Here is a 25559-nt window from a genome sequence, read left to right on the forward strand (position 1 = left end):
CCATCAGAGAATCCATCAGTAAATCCATCAGAGAATCCATCAGTGAATCCATCAGAGAATCCATCAGTGAATACATCAGTGAATCCACCAGTGAATCCATCAGAGAATCCAACAGTGAATACATCAGTGAATCCATCAGTGAATCAGTGAATCCACCAGAGAATCCATCAGTGAATCCACCAGTGAATCAGTGAATCCATCACAGAATCCATCAGTGAATCCATCAGTGAACCAGTGAATCCATTGGAGAATCAATCAGTGAATCCATCAGTGAATCAGTGAATCCATTGGAGAATCAATCAGTGAATCCATCAGTGAATCAGTGAATCCATTGGAGAATCCATCAGAGAATCAGTAAATCCATCAGAGAATCAGTGAATCCATCAGAGAATCCATCAGAGAATCAGTGAATCCATCAGATAATCCATCAGAGAATCAGTGAATCCATCAGTGAATCCATCAGAGAATCCATCAGTGAATCCATCAGAGAATCCATCAGTGAATCAGTGAATCCATCAGTGAATCCATCAGTGAATCCACCAGTGAATCAGTGAATCCATCAGAGAATCCATCAGAGAATCCATCAGTGAATCCATCAGTGAATCCATCAGAGAATCCATCAGTGAATCCATCAGTGAATCCATCAGTGAATCAGTGAATCCACTGGAGAATCCGTAAATCCATCAGAGAATCCATCAGAGAATCCATAAGAGAATCAGAGAATCCATCAGAGAATCAGTAAATCCATCAGAGAATCCATAAGAGAATCAGTGAATCCATCAGATAATCCATCAGAGAATCAGTGAATCCATCAGTGAATCCATCAGAGAATCCATCAGTGAATCCATCAGAGATCCATCAGTGAATCAGTGAATCCATCAGAGAATCCACCAGTGAATCAGTGAATCCATCAGTGAATCAGTGAATACATCAAAGAATTAATCAGTGAATCCATTGGAGAATTCATCAGAGAATCCATCAGTGAATCCATCAGAGAATCCCTCAGTTAATCCATCAGTGAATCCATCAGTGAATCCATCAGAGAATCCATCAGTGAAGCAGTGAATACATCAGAGAATCAATCAGTGAATCCATCAGAGAATCCATTGGAGAATCCATCAGATAATCCATCAGAGAATCAGTAAATCCATCAGAGAATCCATCAGAGAATCAGTGAATCCATCAGATAATCCATCAGAGAATCAGAGAATCCATCAAAGAAACCATCAAAGAATCAGAGAATCCATCAGTGAATCCATCAGAGAATCAGTGAATCCATCAGAGAATCAGTGAATCCATCAGTGAATCCATCAGTGAATCAGTGAATCGAGAATACATCAGTGAATCGAGAATACATCAGTGAATACATCAGAGAATCAGTGAATCCATCAGTGAATCGAGAATACATCAGAGAATCAGTGAATCCATCAGTGAATCAGTGAATCCATCAGAGAATCAGTGAATCCATCAGTGAATCCATCAGAAAATCCATCAGTGAATCCATCAGTGAATCCATCAGAGAATCCATCAGTGAAATCCATCAGTGAATCCATCAGAGAATCAATCAGTGAATCCATCAGAAAATCCATCAGTGAATCCATCAGTGAATCCATCAGAGAATCCATCAGTGAAATCCATCAGTGAATCCATCAGAGAATCAATCAGTGAATCCATCAGTGAATCCATTGGAGAATCCATCAGTGAATCCATCAGTGAATCAGTGAATCCATCAGAGAATCAATCAGTGAATCCATCAGTGAATCCATTGGAGAATCCATCAGAGAATCCATCAGAGAATCCACCAGTGAATTCATCAGTGAATCCATCAGAGAATCCATCAGAGAATCCATCAGTGAATCCATCAGAGAATCCATCAGTGAATCCATCAGTGAATCCATTGGAGAATCCATCAGAGAATCCATCAGAGAATCCATAAGAAAATCCATCAGAGAATCCATCAGTGAATCCATCAGTGAATCCATCAGAGAATCAGTGAATCCATCAGATAATCCATCAGAGAATCAGAGAATCCATCAAAGAAACCATCAAAGAATCAGTGAATCCATCAATGAATCAGTGAATCCATCAGAGAATCCATCAGAAAATCAGTGAATCCATCAGATAATCCATCAGAGAATCAGAGAATCCATCAAAGAAACCATCAAAGAATCAGTGAATCCATCAGTGAATCAGTGAATACATCAGAGAATTAATCAGTGAATCCATTGGAGAATCCATCAGAGAATCCATCAGTGAATCCATCAGAGAATCCCTCAGTTAATCCATCAGTGAATCCATCAGTGAATCCATCAGAGAATCCATCAGTGAATCAGTGAATACATCAGAGAATCAATCAGTGAATCCATCAGAGAATCCATTGGAGAATCCATCAGATAATCCATCAGAGAATCAGTAAATCCATCAGAGAATCCATCAGAGAATCAGTAAATCCATCAGAGAATCCATCAGAGAATCAGTGAATCCATCAGATAATCCATCAGAGAATCAGAGAATCCATCAAAGAAACCATCAAAGAATCAGAGAATCCATCAGTGAATCCATCAGAGAATCAGTGAATCCATCAGTGAATCGAGAATACATCAGTGAATCGAGAATACATCAGTGAATACATCAGAGAATCAGTGAATCCATCTGTGAATCAGTGAATCCATCAGAGAATCAATCAGAGAATCCATCAGAGAATCCACCAGTGAATCCATCAGTGAATCCATCAGAGAATCCTTCAGTGAATCCATCAGAGAATCCATCAGTGAATCCATTGGAGAATCCATCAGAGAATCCATCAGAGAATCCATCAGAAAATCCATCAGAGAATCCATCAGTGAATCCATCAGTGAATCCATCAGAGAATCCATCAGAGAATCCATCAGTGAATCCATCAGATAATCCATCAGAGAATCAGTGAATCCATCAGTGAATCAGTGAATCCATCAGTGAATTCATCAGAGAATCCATCAGAGAATCAGTGAATCCATCAGATAATCCATCAGAGAATCAGAGAATCAATCAAAGAAACCATCAAAGAATCAGTGAATCCATCAGTGAATCCATCAGTGAATCAGAGAATCCATCAGTGAATCAGTGAATCCATCAGTGAATCCATCAGAGAATCAGTGAATCCATCAGTGAATCAGTGAATCCATCAGTGAATCAGAGAATCCATCAGAGAATCCACCAGTGAATCCATCAGTGAATCCATCAGAGAATCCTTCAGTGAATCCATCAGAGAATCCATCAGTGAATCCATCAGTGAATCCATTGGAGAATCCATCAGAGAATCCATCAGAGAATCCATCAGAAAATCCATCAGAGAATCCATCAGTGAATCCATCAGTGAATCCATCAGAGAATCCATCAGAGAATCCATCAGTGAATCCATCAGATAATCCATCAGAGAATCAGTGAATCCATCAGTGAATCAGTGAATCCATCAGTGAATCCATCAGAGAATCAGTGAATCCATCAGATAATCCATCAGAGAATCAGAGAATCAATCAAAGAAACCATCAAAGAATCAGTGAATCCATCAGTGAATCCATCAGTGAATCAGAGAATCCATCAGTGAATCAGTGAATCCATCAGTGAATCCATCAGAGAATCAGTGAATCCATCAGTGAATCAGTGAATCCATCAGTGAATCAGTGAATCCATCAGTGAATCCATTGGAGAATCCATCAGATAATTAATCAGTGAATCCATCAGTGAATCCATTGGAGAATCCATCAGAGAATCCATCAGAGAATCCATCAGTGAATCCATCAGTGAATCCATTGGAGAATCCATCAGAGAATCCATCAGAGAATCAGTAAATCCATCAGAGAATCAGTGAATCAGTGAATCCATCAGTGAATCCATCAAAGAATCCATCAGAGAATTCATCAGTGAATCAGTGAATACATCAGTGAATCCATCAGAGAATCAATCAGTGAATCCATCTGTGAATCCATTGGAGAATCCATCAGAGAATCCATCAGTGAAACCATCAGAGAATCCATCAGTGAATCCATCAGAGAATCCATCAGAGAATCAGTAAATCCATCAGAAAATCAGTGAATCAGTGAATCCATCAGTGAATCCATCAAAGAATCCATCAGAGAATCAGTAAATCCATCAGAGAATCAGTGAATCAGTGAATCCATCAGTGAATCCATCAGTGAATCAGTGAATCCATTGGAGAATCCATCAGAGAATCCATCAGAGAATCAGTAAATCCATCAGAGAATCAGTAAATCCATCAGAGAATCTATCAGTGAATCAGTGAATCCATCAGTGAATCCATCAGTGAATCAGTGAATCCATCAGTGAATACATCAGTGAATCGAGAATCCATCAGTGAATCCATCAGTGAATCCATCAGTGAATCCATCAGTGAATCAGTGAATCCATCAGTGAAAACATCAGTGAATCAGTGAATCCATCATTGAATCCATCAGTGAATCAGTGAATCCATCAGAGAATCCATCAGTGAATCCATCATTGAATCCATCAGTGAATCAGTGAATCCATCAGAGAATCCATCAGTGAATCAGTGAATCCATCAGTGAATCCATTGGAGAATCCATCAGATAATTAATCAGTGAATCCATCAGTGAATCCATTGGAGAATCCATCAGAGAATCCATCAGAGAATCCATCAGAGAATCCATCAGTGAATCCATCAGTGAATCCATTGGAGAATCCATCAGAGAATCCATCAGAGAATCCATCAGAGAATCAGTAAATCCATCAGAGAATCAGTGAATCATTGAATCCATCAGTGAATCCATCAAAGAATCCATCAGAGAATTCATCAGTGAATCAGTGAATACATCAGTGAATCCATCAGAGAATCAATCAGTGAATCCATCTGTGAATCCATTGGAGAATCCATTGGAGAATCCATCAGAGAATCCATCAGTGAAACCATCAGAGAATCCATCAGTGAATCCATCAGAGAATCCATCAGAGAATCAGTAAATCCATCAGAGAATCAGTGAATCAGTGAATCCATCAGTGAATCCATCAAAGAATCCATCAGAGAATCAGTAAATCCATCAGAGAATCAGTGAATCAGTGAATCCATCAGTGAATCCATCAGTGAATCAGTGAATCCATTGGAGAATCCATCAGAGAATCCATCAGAGAATCAGTAAATCCATCAGAGAATCAGTAAATCCATCAGAGAATCTATCAGTGAATCAGTGAATCCATCAGTGAATCCATCAGTGAATCAGTGAATCCATCAGTGAATACATCAGTGAATCGAGAATCCATCAGTGAATCCATCAGTGAATCCATCAGTGAATCCATCAGTGAATCAGTGAATCCATCAGTGAAAACATCAGTGAATCAGTGAATCCATCATTGAATCCATCAGTGAATCAGTGAATCCATCAGAGAATCCATCAGTGAATCCATCATTGAATCCATCAGTGAATCAGTGAATCCATCAGAGAATCCATCAGTGAATCAGTGAATCCATCAGTGAATCAGTGAATCCATCAGTGAATCCATCATTGAATCCATCAGTGAATCCACCAGAGAATCCATCAGTGAATCAGTGAATCCATAAGTGAATCCATCAGTGAATCAGTGAATCCATCAGTGAATCAGTGAATCCATCAGTGAATCAGTGAATCATGACATGTTTCAGTGTGTGATTGACATTGTGTTGAATGAATGGAAATGATTCATATCTGTGTTTCTTCTGCTTTCAGTGCTGATGGCCCTCGTTCAGTCTGGACTCACTCAAGGTACTGTACATCACTGCAGTATTTTTTAACCAATATGAATTTTGTTATAGTAGTTTATTTGTCTTCATGGATACATCAGGATCCCATATTTGTCTCTTTGCTGATGTTTTATGTCCATGTTTTGCATATTTCACAGAATCATCTGACTGTATTTCCTTCTGCTGCAAAACATTACAGGAATTTGCTTTTTATTCAATCAAACGTTTCAAAAGATCTTAATTTTCAAGAGATTATAATCTACTGTATGAAACAGAAATGATTTCTGCCCAGTGTCATTAAGATCTTGTGCACCAATGCTTCCAGAGAAAAGAGCTTGAGAACAGACAGCAGGAAGTTAGTAAGTTCCCCATAGAGTGTGTATGACGTCACATTAAAGGCCAGCCGGCAGTTCACATCACACGGGTTACCTCAATAAATACCCAATAGGATTTCTCATAGGCTTTTGGACAATCGCTAAAAAAAAAAATGTTTTTGATACTTTCACGCAGGGCCAGCGAGTGTTCAGTGGAGAGATATGTCCGTCGCTCTGATTATTACTCTGTTCAAAACGGTTTGGACGTGCGGAGGACTTTTTGTTACCAAACAGGGCATTGATTTCATAAATGTCGACTGTAGAGGACACCAGGACTTAAATCATGTTTATCAGGCATTTTGGAGACACAACAAGTGAATAGGGGGGAAAAAAAATCGATATTCCTATGAAATATTACATATTATTATGAAAATTTTGCCAGTTATTACTCCTATTATTACACTTCTTTTTTCATTACATGTTTCATTACAGAACACAATAATATGCAAATTAGATGCAGTGTATCGATACATTGTATTGAATGGGGAAATCCAAGTCCATTTTACCCACATATTGCATAAAGTAAGATGGTATGTCAAAGCATTCAGTTATATATTTTATAACATAGCTCAGAATCATCTTTAAAAAAAAGTTTGTTTTAAAAAAATCCTGAAACTTAAAAATATATTCGTAAATTAGAAATTAATCCCATTGCTAATCGTGTTAACATTATGCTAACAACATGCTAATTGTGTTCACATAATGCTAACAAAACATGCTAATCGTGTTAACATAATAACAACATGCTAATTGTGTTAACATCATGTCAAAAACATGCTAATCGTGTTAATATTATGGTAACAACATGTTAATCGTGTTAACATCATGTAAACAACACGCTAATCTTGATAGCATAATGCTAATAAGCATGCTAATTGTGTTAACATCTTGTTAAAACATGTTAATTGTGTTAACATTATGTTAACAACATGTTAATCATGTTATTTTAATCGTGTTAAGATTATGCTAGCATCCTAATCATGTTAACATCATGTTAATCATGCTAGCAACATGCTAAATGTAGGGTAACAACTGAACATGCACCATTTCTTCAGGAATTGTACATTAACTCTTTCCCTGCCAAAACGTTTTTTGTTTCCGTGTTTTCACTGTTAAATGTTAGGGGGCGCTATTACACATCGTCTGAATGAGTACAGCATCTCCTGATTAAAACACAGGCGAAGAAGACGTAAAATAAAGTTTTCGCATGTAAGCAGATTCATATGTAAAATAACGGGATCATCAACATTAAAGGATTAGTTCACTTTAAAATGAAAATGTCCTGATATTTTACTCACCCCTCATGTCATCCAAGATGTTCATGTCTTTCTTTCTTCAGTCGAAAAGAAATTCGATTTTTTGAGGAAAACATTCTCCACATGATGGACTTCAATGGGAACCGAAATATTGAAGGACCAAAGGAAGAGCTTCAGAGGCTCTGACCGATCCCAGAGGAGGAATAGGGTCTGATCTAGACAAACCATCGGCCGTTTTCAAGAAAAAAAAAAAGAAAAAAACATCTATCTACTTTTTAACCCAAATTGCTCATCTTGGAAAAAGTAAAAAAAAAAAAATAAAAAAAAAAAGAAAGAAAGAAAGACAGAAAGAAAAAAAGAAAGAAAGAAAGAAAGAAAGAAAGAAAGAAAGAAAGAAAGAAAGAAAGAAAGAAAGAAAGAAAGAAAGAAAGAGGGCAGCAGACCCAATCAGTTTCCAGGCCAGCAGGAATCCACCCGGTGCTCCCGATGGTCAGTCCGGTTCTGCTTACATTTGTCCGTCAAGATCATTTTCAACTTTTATGGATTTTGAAGCCTAAATGCCGTTGCCAGAAGTAAAAAGCAAAAGGTCGTCTATAAACGATTTACAGCACAGTCGCTCGTCTTCAACGTCACCATCACTAAGTTTACGGCAAGTCTTCAGCTTGAGTTCACCACAGACATTATTTCAGTCATTTACACAAAACCCCATTCAAAAAAAAAAAACATCGACTTCATTATGAGGGAACCAGAAGTGTTAAAATCCTACAGATGATGTCATACCTGCACTATATCCTGACTGTAGACAGCGCCATCTACTGGTCAGAACAGGCAGATCAAGAACACAGAGGACAGACTGGACACATATATCAGTTTAATTTAGTTTTTAACACCAGTTTTTGATGTAATTATTACAATTGACAAGAAAACTATGTTCTAGATTTATAATTGAATTTATAGTGTTTTCCTCATGAAGAAGCTTTGAGTTCCTGACAGTGATCTGCAATGCTTTTCAATATTTCCTTCTGTTTCTCAGTGAAACCTGTAGTGAAGGTGAAGCCGGATCAGCGAGTGTTCAGTGGAGAGACAGTCACTCTCACATGTGTCATACCGGGAGGAGGAGACACTCAGTGGACATACAGATGGTTTAGAGATAGATACACTGTCTATCCATATACATCAACACCAACAGCAGAGTTCAGTTTCACAGCTAGTGTGTATGTCAGTGGTGAATACAGCTGTAGAGGAGAGAGACCAGACTCACAGAGATCAGACATCAGTGATGCTCTTACACTGACTGTATCAGGTGAGTCTTCATATTCACATCTGTCTAATGATCATCTAAATCCATATTTTAACTCTTATTAACCACATCTGTTAGAATAGACTGAAGAGATTCACTTTTAGTCATTATTCAGTCACTGCACGTCTTGTGTGTGTCGAGCCTTTCTTACTATTCTGTGGCTTTTCAGCATGGTTAACTTTATATAAAAAAATGACATTACCATGATTTAATAATTTAATCTGAAGGTCTTGTTGCACTACAAGAAAAACAAATTGGTCTCAGGATATTATTCTTTAATAATGTTTCTGTTTATTTGAGGCTCACACTCGCCACATTTGTGGTCATGACAGAATTGTTTTTGATGAAATGAATGAACTATATTTCTCTTTATTTTGATGAATATTTACCATTTATTGCGTAAATGTATTTCCATTATTGTTCTCTTTTTAAGTGTCAATGAACTGAGTTTAATGTCCACATGAAATCAAAATGGAAGTGTTTTGTCTTTTAGTATGAATATGGTCGTCTTACTGTTATCTATAAGCCAGTGTTGCTCCACAACAACGACACAATTCACATTTAGAAGATAACAGTTCAAAACTCACAGTCTCTCACGCCAGCCAATAAGGATCAGTGATTTTGATGACATCACTCTTCAGCTTCTCATCAGATTTTCTGTCCAATCAAACGCTCTCTAGAATCTGTTCTTTAAAATATCTTCTTTTGTGCGGTGACATTTATGAAGAGTTTAGGACAGATCGAGTCAATTCACTTCATTTGATTTTGTGAGATGTTTAATCATAACTTCTGTTTGTGCACTTCTTACAGCGAGACCTAAAGCTGTTCTGACTGTAAAGCCTGAACCATCACAGATATTCAGAGGAGAGACTGTCACTCTCACATGTGACGTACAGGGGGAAGGATGGACATACGGATGGCAGTGTGATGGTGAAGATCAGCGCTCTAATGAGAAAGAGTTCAAGATCACTGCAGATCACACACAGAGGTGCAGCTGTTACGGCTGTAGAGGATCAGGATCAGGATTATTCTGCTCTCACTCGAGTGATGTAGTGACTCTGACTGTGACGGGTGAGTGATCATAACTGACATCACATCAACAGAATTACTAAACTAATAATAAATACATACATAAATACATACATATCCTCTCGAACACCAGGACCATTTTTTGGGATTTCCGCCTGGATTTGGCCGACCCAAATTGAAAAGCTTCCCATACACACATACAGTGGTCTAGGGGTCAAATTCATTTCATTAATTTTGCTGTCATTCAACATTAAACCCTTTAAAGTTACATAAAGCACTGCTAAAAGTGATGAACCTGTAAGTATATGTTGTCTAAGCTGTAATAACCCCCAAAAAAGTAGGCTAGTTTTTTTTTTATAAATTAATTGTTGTGTGTAACTCAGGCCCTGTGAGCTCTAGGACCCTGCAGACAGTTTGGGCTGTTTCCACTAAATTACAGAAAATAGTGGAAAAAAGAAGTTTGTCTGTGTCGTGTTGTATGACAGATTTACTCAAATGGGTCTGAAGGGATGACCCCCCTTTCCCCTAACCTTTTTTCCCCTCCCCTGACCCTGCTACCCCCCTCCACCCCCACCCCCCCCACCACCACCATATACAGTGATATAAATGCAATATCCCAGTGTCATTAAATTAATTATACATGCTGGAAACAGCCCAAAGTGTCTGCAGGGTCCTAGAGCACACAGGGCCTGAGTTACACACTTTCAAACATGAATTTATATAAAAAAAGAAATCAAAAAGTGCCTACGTGCTTACTAGCTTAGACAACATATACTTACAGGTTTATCACTTTTAGCAGTGTTTTTGTAACTTTAAAGGGTTTCCTGTAAAATGACGGCAAAATGCTGAATTTATGTAACACTTGTGTCCGCGGATAGCTCACTTAATGTAACTGGAGTGGATGCAAACACGGAGGCGATTAACATCAAACAGATCGCGCTTTATTCCCGGCGAAACTCTCATCACAAACTCCATTTCCGTCCACAGCATTACTTAATAAAACAAAATAACTGACTGTTAGCAACAGAAAACAGAAAATAATCCCCACACATGGGAGCTCAAGACTCAGTGCGCACATACACAAAATGCCGACCTCGTTTACCGGGAGCGCGCGGCTCTTAAAGGGGCCACACTATATTTCTACTCCTTACACTTACCGTGCGTTCACACCGCCGCCAGCGAGAGCGTCAAAATTCGCTCTTGTCGCCCTGGCAACGACACTGTAGAAAGCTCTGATGTAGATCGAATGTTTTTTCTTTTTTTAAACTGTATTTAAAGAGGCCGCAAATCAAACAATCATGTTGATGGATATACTAACCACAAGTAGGGTATAAATTAACTTCATGAAATCGTTTAAATGTGAAAGTAAGAATTAATTGCATACCCGCTGAACAACGAGCGTTCTAGCGCCTGTAAAATAGTGTTGTGCGACTTCTTAAAGGGGGGGTGAAATGCTGTTTCATGCATACTGATCTTTTTACACTGTTAAAGACTTGGAATCCCATACTAAACATGGACAAAGTTTCAAAAGTTAAGGTGGACGTTTGATGGGAGTATTTCTTTGTCAAAAATACTACTTCCGGTTAGTCATAAGTTTCGGCAAGTTTTTTGCGATCATGCGTCCCCTTTGACGTTAATGGGGGCGGAATTTCCTTGTATGGGCCTTACGGACAATTCTACCGGAAGAGCGTGAGAGAGAGAGAGGGAGAGAGCGAAAGTAACAGGCTACGCCCATCAAAGCGCTGGCTCGTAGGCTGCGCTGCACAGGTGATGTGCACATAACAATGACATCAAAAAGTGCGTTTTTGGTTGCCAGACCAAGACAGTCCTGCACAGATTCCCAAAAAACCCCGCGTTAAGGCAACAGTGGATGTAATTTGCTTTTCCGGATCAGCAACTGAGTTGCGCGAATGTTTATATCTGTTCGCTGCATTTCGGTGCCGACTGTTTCATAAACAAGGCCCAGCTCGACGCCGGATTTTCCGATCGCCTAATGCTGAAGGATGGAGCAGTCCCAACGATAAAGGTCCCAACGTTAGTACCGCAGGCGGTGAGTGAGACTGCTTCAAATGTCTGTGTTTTTGCCTATGCTCATCAAGTAGCCCAAACATGATCACGTATAGTTAATTGATCAATGGAGCATGCGATGTGTAGTGCGTGTACATTTGTTTAGCTGGCCACTATATGTGTAACTTTATGTTTGTGTATTGTAAAAACACTCCAAACAACAATACACAAAGAGGGGGGAAATATGTTGAACTAAATAAGCGCGCTTCTTCATTCAAATGCGCTACTATTCCGTGTCTTTCTATGTAAACACTAACTTAACCTGCCGTGCAAAACCAGTCCGCTTAATAACGTTACAATTGTCTAAACCACGCGTAAACACACACACACACACGTGCACAACTGCACTTCCCACATGTACACCTTCAAAGACAAAAATATGACGATATAATTCAAGTATAAATATGTAAATAACACAAGTCGCTAAGCATATTATATAGTTAGTGTATAACTTGTACCACATAGAGACGTCCTGCTCTAGTCGTTTTTGCTGCTGCTCCTGTTCAACTGCAGCCTCTGGGTCTGATTCCGGATCATAGATGTATGGCTGTATCTGATTAAAAGCCATATTTTTATGGACTCAACACAATAGCAGCAGCGAGCACACGTCATTATTTAGCTCCGCTCACACGATACGCCCCCACCCGCTCGGCTTTTTTCGGAAAGACTCGGAACAGCGCATCTTTCTTATATAATTATAAAAAAAATAAAGACTTTTCAGAGATACGCAGGATGCAATGCTACTCTATAGGTACTCAAGATTGACATGACACTGACTGAAACTGAGTGTTTCACCCCCCCTTTAACAAATTACACATCACTATGAATGATCTCGTCATAAATGATAGGGAACCCCGCACAGCAATGATCAACCTCTCCTACAAATTGCTTGGGAACTAATGTGGTCGGAACCAAAGTTTACAGGCCTGCGTTATCTGGATTTCTCTCAAGCGGAGCACTTCTACATTCTGACTGGTTGCCGCCTGTTGCCGCCGAACCGCGTCATAGCTCATTACCATAAAGTTGAGCTGATTTCAACTCTCCTCGACGTCCAAGACGCGCCGCGCCGCGCCGCTCTCGCCGGAGCTCGCCGCCCGGCTTCCATTGAAAATGAATGACTTCCGGCCAGCTGGCCGCTCTCGCCGCCGGCGGTGTGAACGCACAGTTAGTAGGTCAAATCCACCAGAGTAATTTAGTGTTAAAACATTACTTTGTGTAAAACAAATGCCAAAGTGATGCCTATCTCCAGAAAGTAGAGCCTCTAAGCTTTCAAATGGTATCACATACATCACAGCTTCTCCACAGACATTTAAAATTAAAAGTATATACATGACGATGTCATTCCCGACCCTGTACAGGGTCCTCTGAGTTTAAGAGGATAAATAAATATACAAAGAAAATAAATGAGTATTTTTATTTTTATTTCCTTTTTATGTATAGATGTATTTCACCACATTTATTTATTTCCACATTCATTTAGATTTTTTCTTTTATTTATTTCATCATTTATTTATTTCCACATTCATTTAGATTTTTTCTTTTATTTATTTCATCATTTATTTATTTCCATTTTTATTTCTGTTTTTTTTCTTTTATTTATTTCATCATTTATTTATTTCCACATTTATTTCCGTTTTTTTTCTTTTATTTATTTCAACATTTATTTATTTCCACATTTCTTGGTCCGTATGCTAATAAGTGAGTGCTTCACCTCAGACATATCAGTCGAGCTCAGAGTGGCAGAGCTGAAGCTTTGACCACAGCGACCCCTCGTGGTCAAAACCAAACACAAGCCTTTGGAAAAGTCACACAGGGAATGAATGGCCAATATGAGCAATATGGCCAAAATCTTATATCTCGGTTTTAGTCATTTAATATCACCATACTTGTATATTGGGTCACCACCCAGATAGCATGGTGACATTGATTCAATGTTGAAATTCCATCAGAATCATCATTTTGGTTGAGGTTGAAATTTCAATGCTAAGTAATATTGGATCAATGTTGAAAATTCAATGCTAACACCATACTGGACCAATGTTGAAAATTCACTGCTAAATAATATTGGATCAATGTTGATAATTCCATACTTTTCAGTGTTGAAAAGACAAACATTGAATCAATGCTGACGTTTGGTCAGCTTAATTTTCCAGCGGTGAGGCTTACAGTCAATCTATCTGTCACATTATTCAACATGTTAAGTCCAAATCAATTGGGTACATTTGTGTGAATGTGAGCACATTTATTATCCTCAAAGGATACGATGAGTACACCAACGAGTATGTGGATTCAGAAAGAATACATAAATGTACATTTTGTAATTGTAAGCCTTTCTTTACATTTTTCTGGAAGAGTGGAAATTGTATGCGTGTTTGATTTCTGACTCTTCCAATAAGAAAGCTGTAAAAACTATGAATCTTTTTAAAAGGTATATTATTTTCCTGCTTACTGGCATGTAATGTTGTCATTCTGTGCTTCATGTTATTATAATAAAAAATGTAAAAAATAAATAAATAAAAAAACAAAGAACTTCTACCATAAATGTAGTCTATCAGTCTTAAATAAATAAAAATGTAGCCTATTATTATTATTTAAATCATGTAGAATGTACATGCATTTCATTATTTATCTAAAGAATACAGAGTTAATAAAGAATTTAGAATATGTGTCCCTATCGAATGAGCCACAATCCAATCCAGCAGGTGGCGGTAATGCACCTTCAAGACAACCACCAATCAACCAAAGCAAGCGCAGCTGAACAGACTTCAATCGCGAAAAAGACACAAGACAACGACCATGTTTTTTAGAGGTAAGTGGCCTACAAAAATATAATTATAAAATTCATCTCAATTTTAATTTAGTGTTTTTATTCATCTTTATGTTTTACAACTTGTGTGTTTCTCCTCAGCGAGTTAGAGTGAACTGCAATGTTAATAATAGTCACATGAGCGCCCTCGTAAGTTACACAACCAACGGCCAGGATAATCTTAATACATTGAGTTTCAGTTTGTTTTAACCAAACCATATCATATTTGTATTCATTTTTTTTCTTAAGATTGGCATATACACTGTGAATTGTGTCCGAATTCTGACTCGTGCAACGTTTTTTTTTTTTTTTTTTTTTTGTCGTGCGTCGTTTGTTGTGAGGTGTTCATCTATTTTATGTGATGATTTTAGTATTAAGATGATTAATCTGTGCGTGCAACGAGTAAGATGTGCATTTGTGGAAAGGGTTCTGCACATGTATTCATTGACTTGTGAGTCGATCCTATTTGATTCATTTGGATTTTGAGACCATAGGATCGACTCACAAGTCAATGAATGCATGCGCGCGCGGATCCACAAACAGATGAATCATTTTGAATCATCCTATATTCGTCCAGTGTATAAACGAGAGGCGATCGGAAGGTTAGATGAATTTCTGGCTTGTCAGTAATTGTGTTCGCCACTCGTGAGAGTATCTCACAGCTGAAGCAGAACTAGAACTGATTGACCTGTTAGCGCGGTGAGGGGAAATACAATCAGTTCAGCTCTGCTTCAGCTGTGAGATATCATCACGAGAGCAGATCACAATTACATCATTACAGTTTAATCTTTAATGCAGCAAGTAAAAAGAAAAGAGTGAGATCTTTAAGTTCTGTAGGCAGCTATATCAAACTACAGAAATTTAGTAAACAGTTGTGCCTCCAGTTCGTGTTGTAAATGGAAAAAAAAAATCTCTTCCAAACCACCATGTAGCCTATACAGCTCCTCTTTTATTTTCTTAATTTAGCTATTTGGTCATTCATTTACTTGTTTCATTTTCACACTTTATTTATTTACTATTAAATACAACAATATTATTAGATAAAACACCGGATATAGTCACTTTGCTTTTTCATTCATTGTGTGTCTGCAGGTCCTTTAAAGTCTGTACTAAAATGCATTAATAGTCCTGAATTTAATGTTACCGTTTTAACTGGGATATCAAGATTTTGATAAAATTTCAAGTTTCACTTCATTTTGTAGTACGCTATATTTGTAATGTATAATTAATCACATTTCCAAATATTTACTAACTTCTTGTTGTTTTAGATGCCGTGAATGCTGATAATAAGAGGCATCAGAGTTTATCTTTGCTGGGACGGTGCAGAACTGGCTCCATTACAACCTGAAAGGCTTCGGGACATTGTTCATGGTGGAAACCCCTGAGTTTGGAGTATTTTTCTTTCTTCTACCTTCTTTCTTTCAGTAGTAATGTGTCATTTCTGTATTTATTGGCAAGTTTACATTTGTATTTACTTCCATTTTGCAGATGCAGGTTGTCATGTTTTTCTAGGCTCTTCTCATTTGTGTCATAAATTCAGATGTAATTGTTTTAAGTCAATGTGAGATTTCCTGTTGTAACTGTGGGGGCATAAATAAATACATTTGCATCTAAACTGAAGGATGTTGTTTACTTTGAGTGACTTTTTGATGCAAAATCATATCGATTGCAGCCACACATGGTCTCTGATTAAAATGAATAAAATAAAGAGACAAATTAACTGGCATAGAATCCTGCTGTACCTAAAGCAAGATTGATCTTTTTTTCATTGTTGAAATAACATTATTTCAGGGTGCAAACCTGATGAAAAATCAACATTCTCAACATTGACATCTCAACATTGATTCAATGATATTTTAGTTGATGCATTAACATTGATTCAACGCTGATTCACTGTTTGTCTGCTATCTGGGCACATACTCTTTATCCTGGACAAGGCAGTAAACATTGCCCGGTCTGGATTTCCTAAAATGTCTTGGCACCCATGAACAGAATCTGCATCTTCAACAGATCTGATAATAACAGACCCTTTGACATGAAAGAACGAGAAACATGTAATTAATTGCTCTGGATGGAGATGATAAGAGCTTGTGTTTATAGACGATGAGACTCGCACACCAGTTCAGAACGCGGAGAGAAACCAGCGCACATTTCACTGAAGCCTACAAACAGGGCCGTTTCTAGCCTTTCTGGCACCCTAGGCAAGATTCATATGTTGCCCCCCCCCCCCCCCCCTTCCCAAAAAAAAACAAAAAACTATAACTTATATAGCAAATATGACTTCCTTATTTCATGGGCATATTGTACATGCATTAATCGAATAATGTAGCTAGGTTTATTATCACTGAGATCACAGATGTTGGGGGGGTCGGGGGCATGCTCCCCCGAGAAAATTTTGATTTCTATGATCTACATATGTGTATTTTAAGATGTTCTGAAGGCCAAAAAATTAGATAACAATAGCTTGAAAACCATGTCACTCGGCGCCGCTGCGGATTGAAGAACACAGCGACACAAAGACTAAAAGACGGGACGAAGCCGTAGCCGTAGCCGTAGCCGTAGCCGAAGTCTCGCGCCAGTTTCATATGTTTTAAAGGTTAATCACATATTTTTTTAGGGGGGCTGAGGCATAAGTTCATAAAAAAGGGCTTAGTGACGCCTATGGTTATGACAGTATTAACCTACTTGATCAATTTACACTAAACAGCTATCTCTGATGTAATGTTTTTTTTATTCAAATTAATTGCTATAATGTTCTGCACCTGAAATGAGCATGGCGTGTGGTCCGTTCAGTACTAATATTCAGTGTAATGTTTTGCTCAACGTTATGAAAGAGCGACCAGCTTAGTAGAGAACAAGTAACCAGTAAGTAGTTTAACATACCTGTATATTTCACTTTGTTTTTTATATATCTTCTTTTTCTTTTTACGATACTGAGAGCCCCTTATGGCTTTAACCTTATCATGATGATGAAACTAAAGCACGCTGTAATGAGTAGAAATATAGTGTGGCCCCTTTAAGAGTTGCGCGCGCTCCCTGCAAACGAAGTCTGCAAGTCTTGTGCTCCCATGTGTGGGGATTATTTTCTGTTTTCTGTTGCTAACAGTCAGTTATTTTGTTTTATTAAGTAATGCTGTGGACGGAAAGGGAGTTTGTGATGAGAGTTCAGCGGGGAATAAAGTGCGATCTGTTTTCTGTTTCCGCCTCCGTCTTTGCATCCACTCCAGTTACATTAAGTGAGCTATCCGCATTTTTCACTCGGACACAAGCGTCACAACGCCACGGATGACGACGTTCCCTGCCGCCCTCTACATGATCTCATTTCATTACAGCAGCGCCACTATCACCATGGCGACTTCACTCCAATAATCGCAACTAATCATAATGCCTTGAAATAGCAAAAGTACGAAATATTAATAATAAAATATATATGAAATAACTAAAAAATCTTGTTGGGGCGGGGGCTCATTGGCGCCCCCCAGCTGTTGGCGCCCTAGGCGACCGCCTAGTTTGCCTATGCCTAGAAACGGCACTGCCTACAAACCAATATGGGCAATATGGTGACCATCTTATATCTTATATCCCGGTTTTAGTCATTTAATATCACCATACTTGTATATTGGGTCACCACACACTCTTTATCCTGGACAAGGCAGTAAACATTGTCCGGTCTGGATTTCCTAAAATGTCTTGGCACCCATGAACAGAATCTGCATCTTCAACAGATCTGATAATAACAGACCCTTTGACATGGAAGAACGAGAAACATGTAATTAATTGCTCAGGATGGAGATGATAAGAGCTTGTGTTTATAGACGATGAGACTCGCACACCAGTTCAGAACGCGGAGAGAAACCAGCGCACATTTCACTGAAGCCTACAAACATACTAATTTTGAACATATAACACGTCTTAAAGATGCTGCTCTTAGATACTGATTAAACACAGCACAAGTCATGAATTATTCTGGATTCAATTAAAGAAAAGCTGCTCATGTACATGCAGTGTTAGTGAAACACAATCTCACGTCTGTACACAGAGGCATCGTGTCCAAACAACTCCTGTCCGGACCTCTCTGTTGGTTTTGGAAGTTACTTAGTGTGCGTTGAGTGCAGTGCTTATGGTGGAGTGAAAGTAATAAAGCTAACAGCAACAGAGCAGTCTGGGGAGGGAAAGTGAAGAATTGCTACTTGTTGGGGATTGCTCCTCTGAATGCCAGTTCTTTAATGGTGTTCACCACTTCAGGACTCTGATCAGAGAGGAGGAGGCATCTGATTCAAAAGTTTGAAGTTTGCTGATGAGAGATGTTTTGTTTGTGAAAAATGATGCAAAGTCATCAGCTGTAAGAGTTGATGAAGGAGGGGGAGGAGGAGGACAAAGGAGAGAGGAGAATGTTTTAAAGAGTTTGCGAGAGTCAGAGTATTTGTTGATTTTGTTGTGGTAGTATGTTGTTTTAGCAGTGGAGACATTTGTAGAGAAAGAAGAGAGAAGAGACTGATAAAAGGAGGGAGTGAAGATGAAACCATAGTGGATAGGCGAGAGGGAGAGAGTGAGCGTAGATTATGCCGAAAGGTGATCTGTGTAGGAGTACGTGTTGTATCAGGAGTCAGTATGAGGTTAAGAGTGATGAGAAAGTGGTCTGAGGTGTGTAATGGAGTAACTAAAGTGTTGTCTGTGGAGCAGTTGCGTGTGTAGACCAGGTCTAATTGGTTACCTGATCTGTGAGTAGCCGTAGTAGATACTAACTTAAGGTCAAATGAAGTCAGTAGAGTGCTGAGGTCTGTGGCTAGGTGTTTATCAAGATGGATGTTGAAGTCACCAAGCAGAATCAGTGGAGTGCCATCCTCAGGGAAGCTAGAAAGTAACACATTTAACATTTATGCTTTTAACGCTTTAACATTATGCCACATTAGCACCAAAACGCTATTTATTGTTTGAATTTCATTAAAACACAAAAAAAAAAATTAAAGCTTATAGCTTTGTTTAATATCAAAAGCAGGTTTGGCAATTTGGCGTGAGATTGAGCTGATGCGGAGTGAGAGCGTGACACCGAGCCTGAAAGCGTGAGTCTCACGCCAGATGCGTGAGAGTTGGCAACCCTGCATCCTAGGGACAATTTATAGGGTTGTAAATGGACCTGTTAAACTGTATCTGGACAATTTTGCCCTTAAATAAGCCACATATCCTTTATGTAGATATAAGAGAACAATTTAACATATTCAACTCATTCTTTAGTGCAATATTTTATAGAGCAAGTTTCAACCTTGTGCACAAGGCAGTATACAGCTGAGGTAGTTTCTGTAATAAACTATTTAAACAGAAGTAAATAATTGAATGTCGAACTTAAATGTCCACATTCTGTAGTGATAAAACAGTAAATTACAAACTAAACAATATTATCAGCTCTCTCATAGTCTGTTTAGCAGAATAAGAACAATGAAATAAACTCCACTTAAAAGAGCATATCAACTTATCGTACATTACGTACTTACTGCATCAAGAACTGTCCTGCACTCAGAGATGCTGCACGAGTGGACAGTTTGTCATATCCTGACAGCTCCATTTATAACAGAGAACACATCACGCTAAAACCGTATCCACTAGAAATGGCGTAGTAACTTTCCACACGATAAACAGATAGGAGCCAAACTAGGTAGACAAGTCGTCGCCCCATAACCAGAAATATATCACGGTGACCTCATAGGCCACAGAAAAGCGTCTTCAAGTCTGGCGTTTTCTGCAGAAATCTCCAACATTAGGCATGCACATATCTGGCGCGCGCACACACACACACACACACACACACACACACACACACACACACACACACACACACACACACACACACACACACACACACACACACACACACACACACACACACACACACACACACACACACAAACTCCAGAGAATACCACTTTCTTCCAAGGTTGAGAACATCTTAACTAATTATAAACGAAACATTTCTATTTCTCCAAAGCATGCTGATAACATGTGCTTTCTCTCAGTGAGCGTACAGGCAATATTCAACCTGATCTCACAGATTTCCGTGAAATGAACACGGACCCTTAACTCAAAAATACGTGGTAGTTTAATGGAATCGCCTATGTAAGTCAATGACAGGCAGCATCCGTGGTCCACACACAGATTCCCTGTTCCAACACCTTATATTCGTCAGTTTGATTCAGTCAGCATCATTTTATTTACTTTTCTTTTTCTTTTTATTCAGACACGTTTTGAACACTTAACTCCATCCCTTCCCAACCTATCCATTTGTGTATTATAAAAAGCAGGATATAACAGGCAGATACACAGATACTGCAGGCATAATTTATTCAGAAACTACAAATACTCCAAGTGTCCCGAGGCCAAACGAATGATTTCTGTGAAGAAAATCCCCAAAAATGATCAGTAACGTCGAGTCCATCCGCCGAATATTAGGCTGCAGAATCCGACACATCCGTCTTTCGCTCGCGAGAGATATTTGACATACGTCAGCATGACATCAGAGCAAGGCGGACCGCCCTCGGACACATTTCTAACCGGCATGTATCTCGCGCTGATCACCGGTGATCGGTTCTGCGCAGATTTTGCTCATCTCAAACAATCCTATTAATACATTTCAAATATTGCCGCCGGAAGAAACGTCAGGTCAGCTTTGACAGCATTGGCTGTCGTGTGTCTCGTGACTGATCACGTCATCATGCTGAAGAGTCGTCTGTATCATTTAAATCAGAAATATGAATGAGTGCGTGTGTGGAGCGCGATCATCATTTCAACGATTAAAACATTAAGATCAACTTCATGAAGATATCGTATGACTTCAGAAGACTTGGAATACAGCATGAGTTAATACTTCTATACTGTTTCTGGTCCGTTTTTGCAATAAATAACTGTGACTGTACATTTATTTGCCTGTTATGTGTGTTATATTGTTGACAGTGGGTAGGTTTAGGGTAGGAGTGGAGTTAGTTGCTCCGAAATATAAAAGTAGGCTATAAATATTCATAAAATCATGTCTACTTTTACAAATGTAAATAATTAAATGTGTGTTGGGAATCTGTGAGTGGACCACGGATGCTGCCTGTCATTGACTTACATAAGCATCACTTCTGTGAACCCATTAGAGTCTCTTGAAGCATTGAAAATACATTTTGGTCCAAAAATATCAAAAACTACAATTTTATTCACGTGATTTCAGCAGTTTGGCGCGAACCGAACTGCTGAAATCACTTTAATAAAAGCGTAGTTTTTGATATTTTTGAACCAAAATGTATTTTCAATGCTTCAAGAGACACTAATCAACCAACTGATGTCACATATGGACTACTCTGATGATGTTTTTATTAGGGATGCAGCGAATCCAGATTTTTATGCCGAATACCGAATCCACTGGTTAAGATTCTGCCGAATCCGAATACCGAATCCATCTCCCATCCTCAGTCCATTATCACAGTAAACACATTAATGACATAAACAACGTCCACAGCAGTGTATTTTTAATTTAATTTAAAAAAAGGCAACATTATGCCAGGATGACTGTGCCGTATTGCTGTCTGTAGATTCCTTCATGCACAAAAAAAAAAACGGATCACCGCTTCTTTTACGTCTTTACGTAATGACGTCATTTCTATCATCCCGGCGGATGAAAATGCATTCAAACACATTCATGTAAAGTATTTGTAATTAAAACTTAGTATAGTAATAATTATTATTGTCATCATCATCATCTTGGATACGTTTTTTAATTCATGTTTTGCAAAAGCACTTAATACAGCCACTGTCGTGCAAACACCGATGTTTTACACAGATGAAATAAACTTACATTGACATAACATAAACTTACACAAATCCTTGGTTCACCCGTGCTCATATATTATCAGCATCCTTCGAGAAGGATACAGCAGCCGTCCCACTCAGAGAAACAGTTCTGTTCAAGACCACGCTATCACGCATGCTCAGTATCTCAGTTAAAACATGTCTCAGTTCAGTGAACTGTTGGAGTTATAAAATATACTTCAAGATATTAGTTTATTTCTAGTCTGAGGGACAGTCACTCATGTCAGAAAGTGAGTAACTATAGTAACTTGTGGGATCAGCGATGATTTGAGACGCAAACCGTTTAGAACGATTCAGTCCGATTTGGCGAACTGGTTCGACCAGATCACTAAAAAGATCCGGTTAAAAAGAACGATTCGTTCGCGAACTGGACATCCAGCGGCTATTGTTTCACTAGTTCACACTTACATCAAATTAAATAGAGTAAAGATTATGCGTATTTGGCGTGCTGTCCGGGGGAGGGCTCCGGGCTCGGAATTTGGCCGGAACCCAGAGTACCCCTCTTATTGTTGATTATAGCTTGATGTGCTCCACTTGTGTTTATTTAGGTTTAATTATCTGCACATGCTCCTCCCGAAATTTTGTTAATAAAAACTTCACTTAGGGTTTCATGCCACCACGGGACAAATCGGCATTGCAAATTTAACATATACCTCGACTTGAATTGCCTTTTTGTGACTGAAAGTCCTGCCAAACAACACATTTTCTGTTCACAAGTTTCATTTTCACTTTCTCACTGCATTCGAACGGTCCACCTAGTAAACACATTGCCATAATCAACCGCGGCATCATGTTCGTCCAGTATCGCGTAGTGCAAGCGGGTTCGGTTCAGTGGAAAAAAATTCAAAGGTTCGGCAGAAACCGAACCCAGTCAAAATGCCCAATATTCGGCCGAAACCGAACCCGAATCTTGGATTCGGTGCATCCCTAGTTTTTATTAGCTTTCTGGACATGGACAGTAAAGTGTGCATAGACTGCATAATGCTGTGGGACTAAAATATAAAATATCTTAAACTGTGTGTGAAGATGAACGGAGGTCTTACGGGTGTGGAACGACATTAGGGCGAGGAGTTAATGACATCAATTTCATTTTTGGGTGAACTAACCCTTTAAGAGTTTACAAACAGCTCTATATACAGTGACAGGCTGATCAGATCACAGATGTTTTCAGAGTACATTATCAAATATTCTGAAGATATTAGAAATGAGATGGTCTCCTTCGTGTCCTACATCGCTCTCAAAAGATGAGCTCAAAATGTGACGCGTCGTGTGGGGAAATATAAAGTATATTTATGTGAACGTTTACAGGCTGTTGTTGTTTGACTGACAGAAGTGCTCAAACAAACACCCTCGTCTGTGACAAAATGGGACAAAAGGTTGAGAGCCTCTGGTGTAAATCTTCCATGTTCAGTTCATTCGTGAGCTGCTGACCTTCAGATTATCAGATGAATGAAACCGTCAGTGTAGAAAACACGCTCAGAGACTTGATCATCTGTCACTTTGTGTTTGTGTTTCTTCTCAGATTTACCCGAATCTACAGTGACTGTGACTCCAGACAGATCTGTGTTCACTGGAGAGACAGTTGTTGTGACAAAAATAAGTTAACTCCGTTGCATTACTGAATTAGAGACAAACTTTAGCCAATTGTGTCTTTATAAAGATTTAATCCTTGCAAGGATGAGCTCACAGTCAATACAACCAGGTAATGCCTCCCTCGAGTGTGAACTGAGGAAAGAAAAGAAGGCCCAAGCTTTTATACCCCTCAGTATTTTTCCACACAGAGAAAAGGTAAAACAAATGCTCAATCTCAGGTGTCAGTCATGACGTCACACCCCCTGTTTTTATAGCATCAAATAACTAACTAAAACTAAACTTATTTAAAGAATGGACACTTTGAAATGAAATAATTGTGTTAAAAACTTTGGGAAAAAATCATTTGAAATGTAATTGATTTAGTTTGTCTCGCGGCCATTAGAAAACCCTGAGGGGGTGGGGCTCATGACCTACACTAGGACCGGCCACCGGGGGGCGATCGAGGTGCGGATGCTTCAGTTTCTGAGAGGAGTGCTGCAGGCTTGTCTGGCGACCACAGTTCCTCACGCTCAGGCAGTTTGGCGTGACTTTGCCTGGAATGCTAAAAGTTGTGAGTTGTGGTTTGAAGTCGTGCCTTACGGGCTCAAAAACCAGCCTAGAACGCAGCATTAGTTCATATTGTGACTGGGCGTTTATGCACTCATTATTATTTTAAATGTATCTTTAGTCTATAAACTTTTTTATTTCTGATTAAACTATAGATAAGTATATTACTGCGAGCAAGAATTATATTGTTTTTGATATTTTGAAAACAAAGAAATATTGACTGAACTAAAGAGTCTGTGCTTGGAAAGATAATATGGCTGAATAAGTTTATTATTTTAAGTTTATTATTTGGTATTTGTTTAACACACAAATAAAAAATGACAGACATGAAAAATATTTATTTATTTTTTCTCATAGCTTGGATGAGTGTTTCATGTCGCCTTCTGGCTTGCACCTCCCTGCTGAGTCTAGCTGTGCTATATATATATAGAGTGCATTTATTTAATTAAAAATGCAGTAAAAAACGTAATACAGTGAAATATTATTCTGATGTACATCATCTGTTTGCTACGTGAATATATAGTAAAGTGTCATTTATTTCTGTGATCAAAGCTGATTTTATCATCATTACTCCAGTCTTCAGTGTCACATGAGCCTTCACTAATCATTCTCATATTAGGATTTGATGCTCAACAAACATTTATGATTATTATCAGTGTTGAAAATAGTTTTGCTGCTCATGATGCTACTTCAAGGGTTAGTTCCCCCAAAAATGAAATTTCTTTCATTAATTACTCACCCTAATGTCGTTCCACAACCCCAAGACCTCCCATCATCTTCGCTGATTCATAACCGTTTGATTCTTTATTTGAGGATTGAAAACAAACGCGGAAGAGAAGACAATGCTGAATAAAGTTGTATTTTTTGTTACTTTTGGACCAAAATGTATTGTCGACGCTTCAAAAGAGTCTAACTAACCCACTGATGTCTCATATGGACTACTGTGATGATGTTTCCATGACCTTCTGGACGTGGACAGTACAGTGTGCATACACTTACATTCAAAGGACAGAAA

General features: G+C 38.6%; 1 protein-coding gene across 1 annotated transcript in view; it reads left to right on the top strand.

The window, feature by feature from the left end:
• Positions 1-25559, top strand: part of LOC137082143 (Fc receptor-like protein 5) — a 47473-nt gene that overhangs the window by 14044 nt on the left and 7870 nt on the right. Inside the window, exons 2-4 of the mRNA XM_067447696.1 lie at positions 5718-5753; positions 8395-8664; positions 9472-9732. Coding sequence (XP_067303797.1) covers positions 5718-5753; positions 8395-8664; positions 9472-9732 — 567 coding nt within the window. The remainder of the gene's footprint in view (positions 1-5717; positions 5754-8394; positions 8665-9471; positions 9733-25559) is intronic.

Source organism: Pseudorasbora parva, chromosome 1 (assembly GCF_024679245.1).
Source record: "Pseudorasbora parva isolate DD20220531a chromosome 1, ASM2467924v1, whole genome shotgun sequence".
NCBI lineage: Eukaryota > Metazoa > Chordata > Actinopteri > Cypriniformes > Gobionidae > Pseudorasbora > Pseudorasbora parva.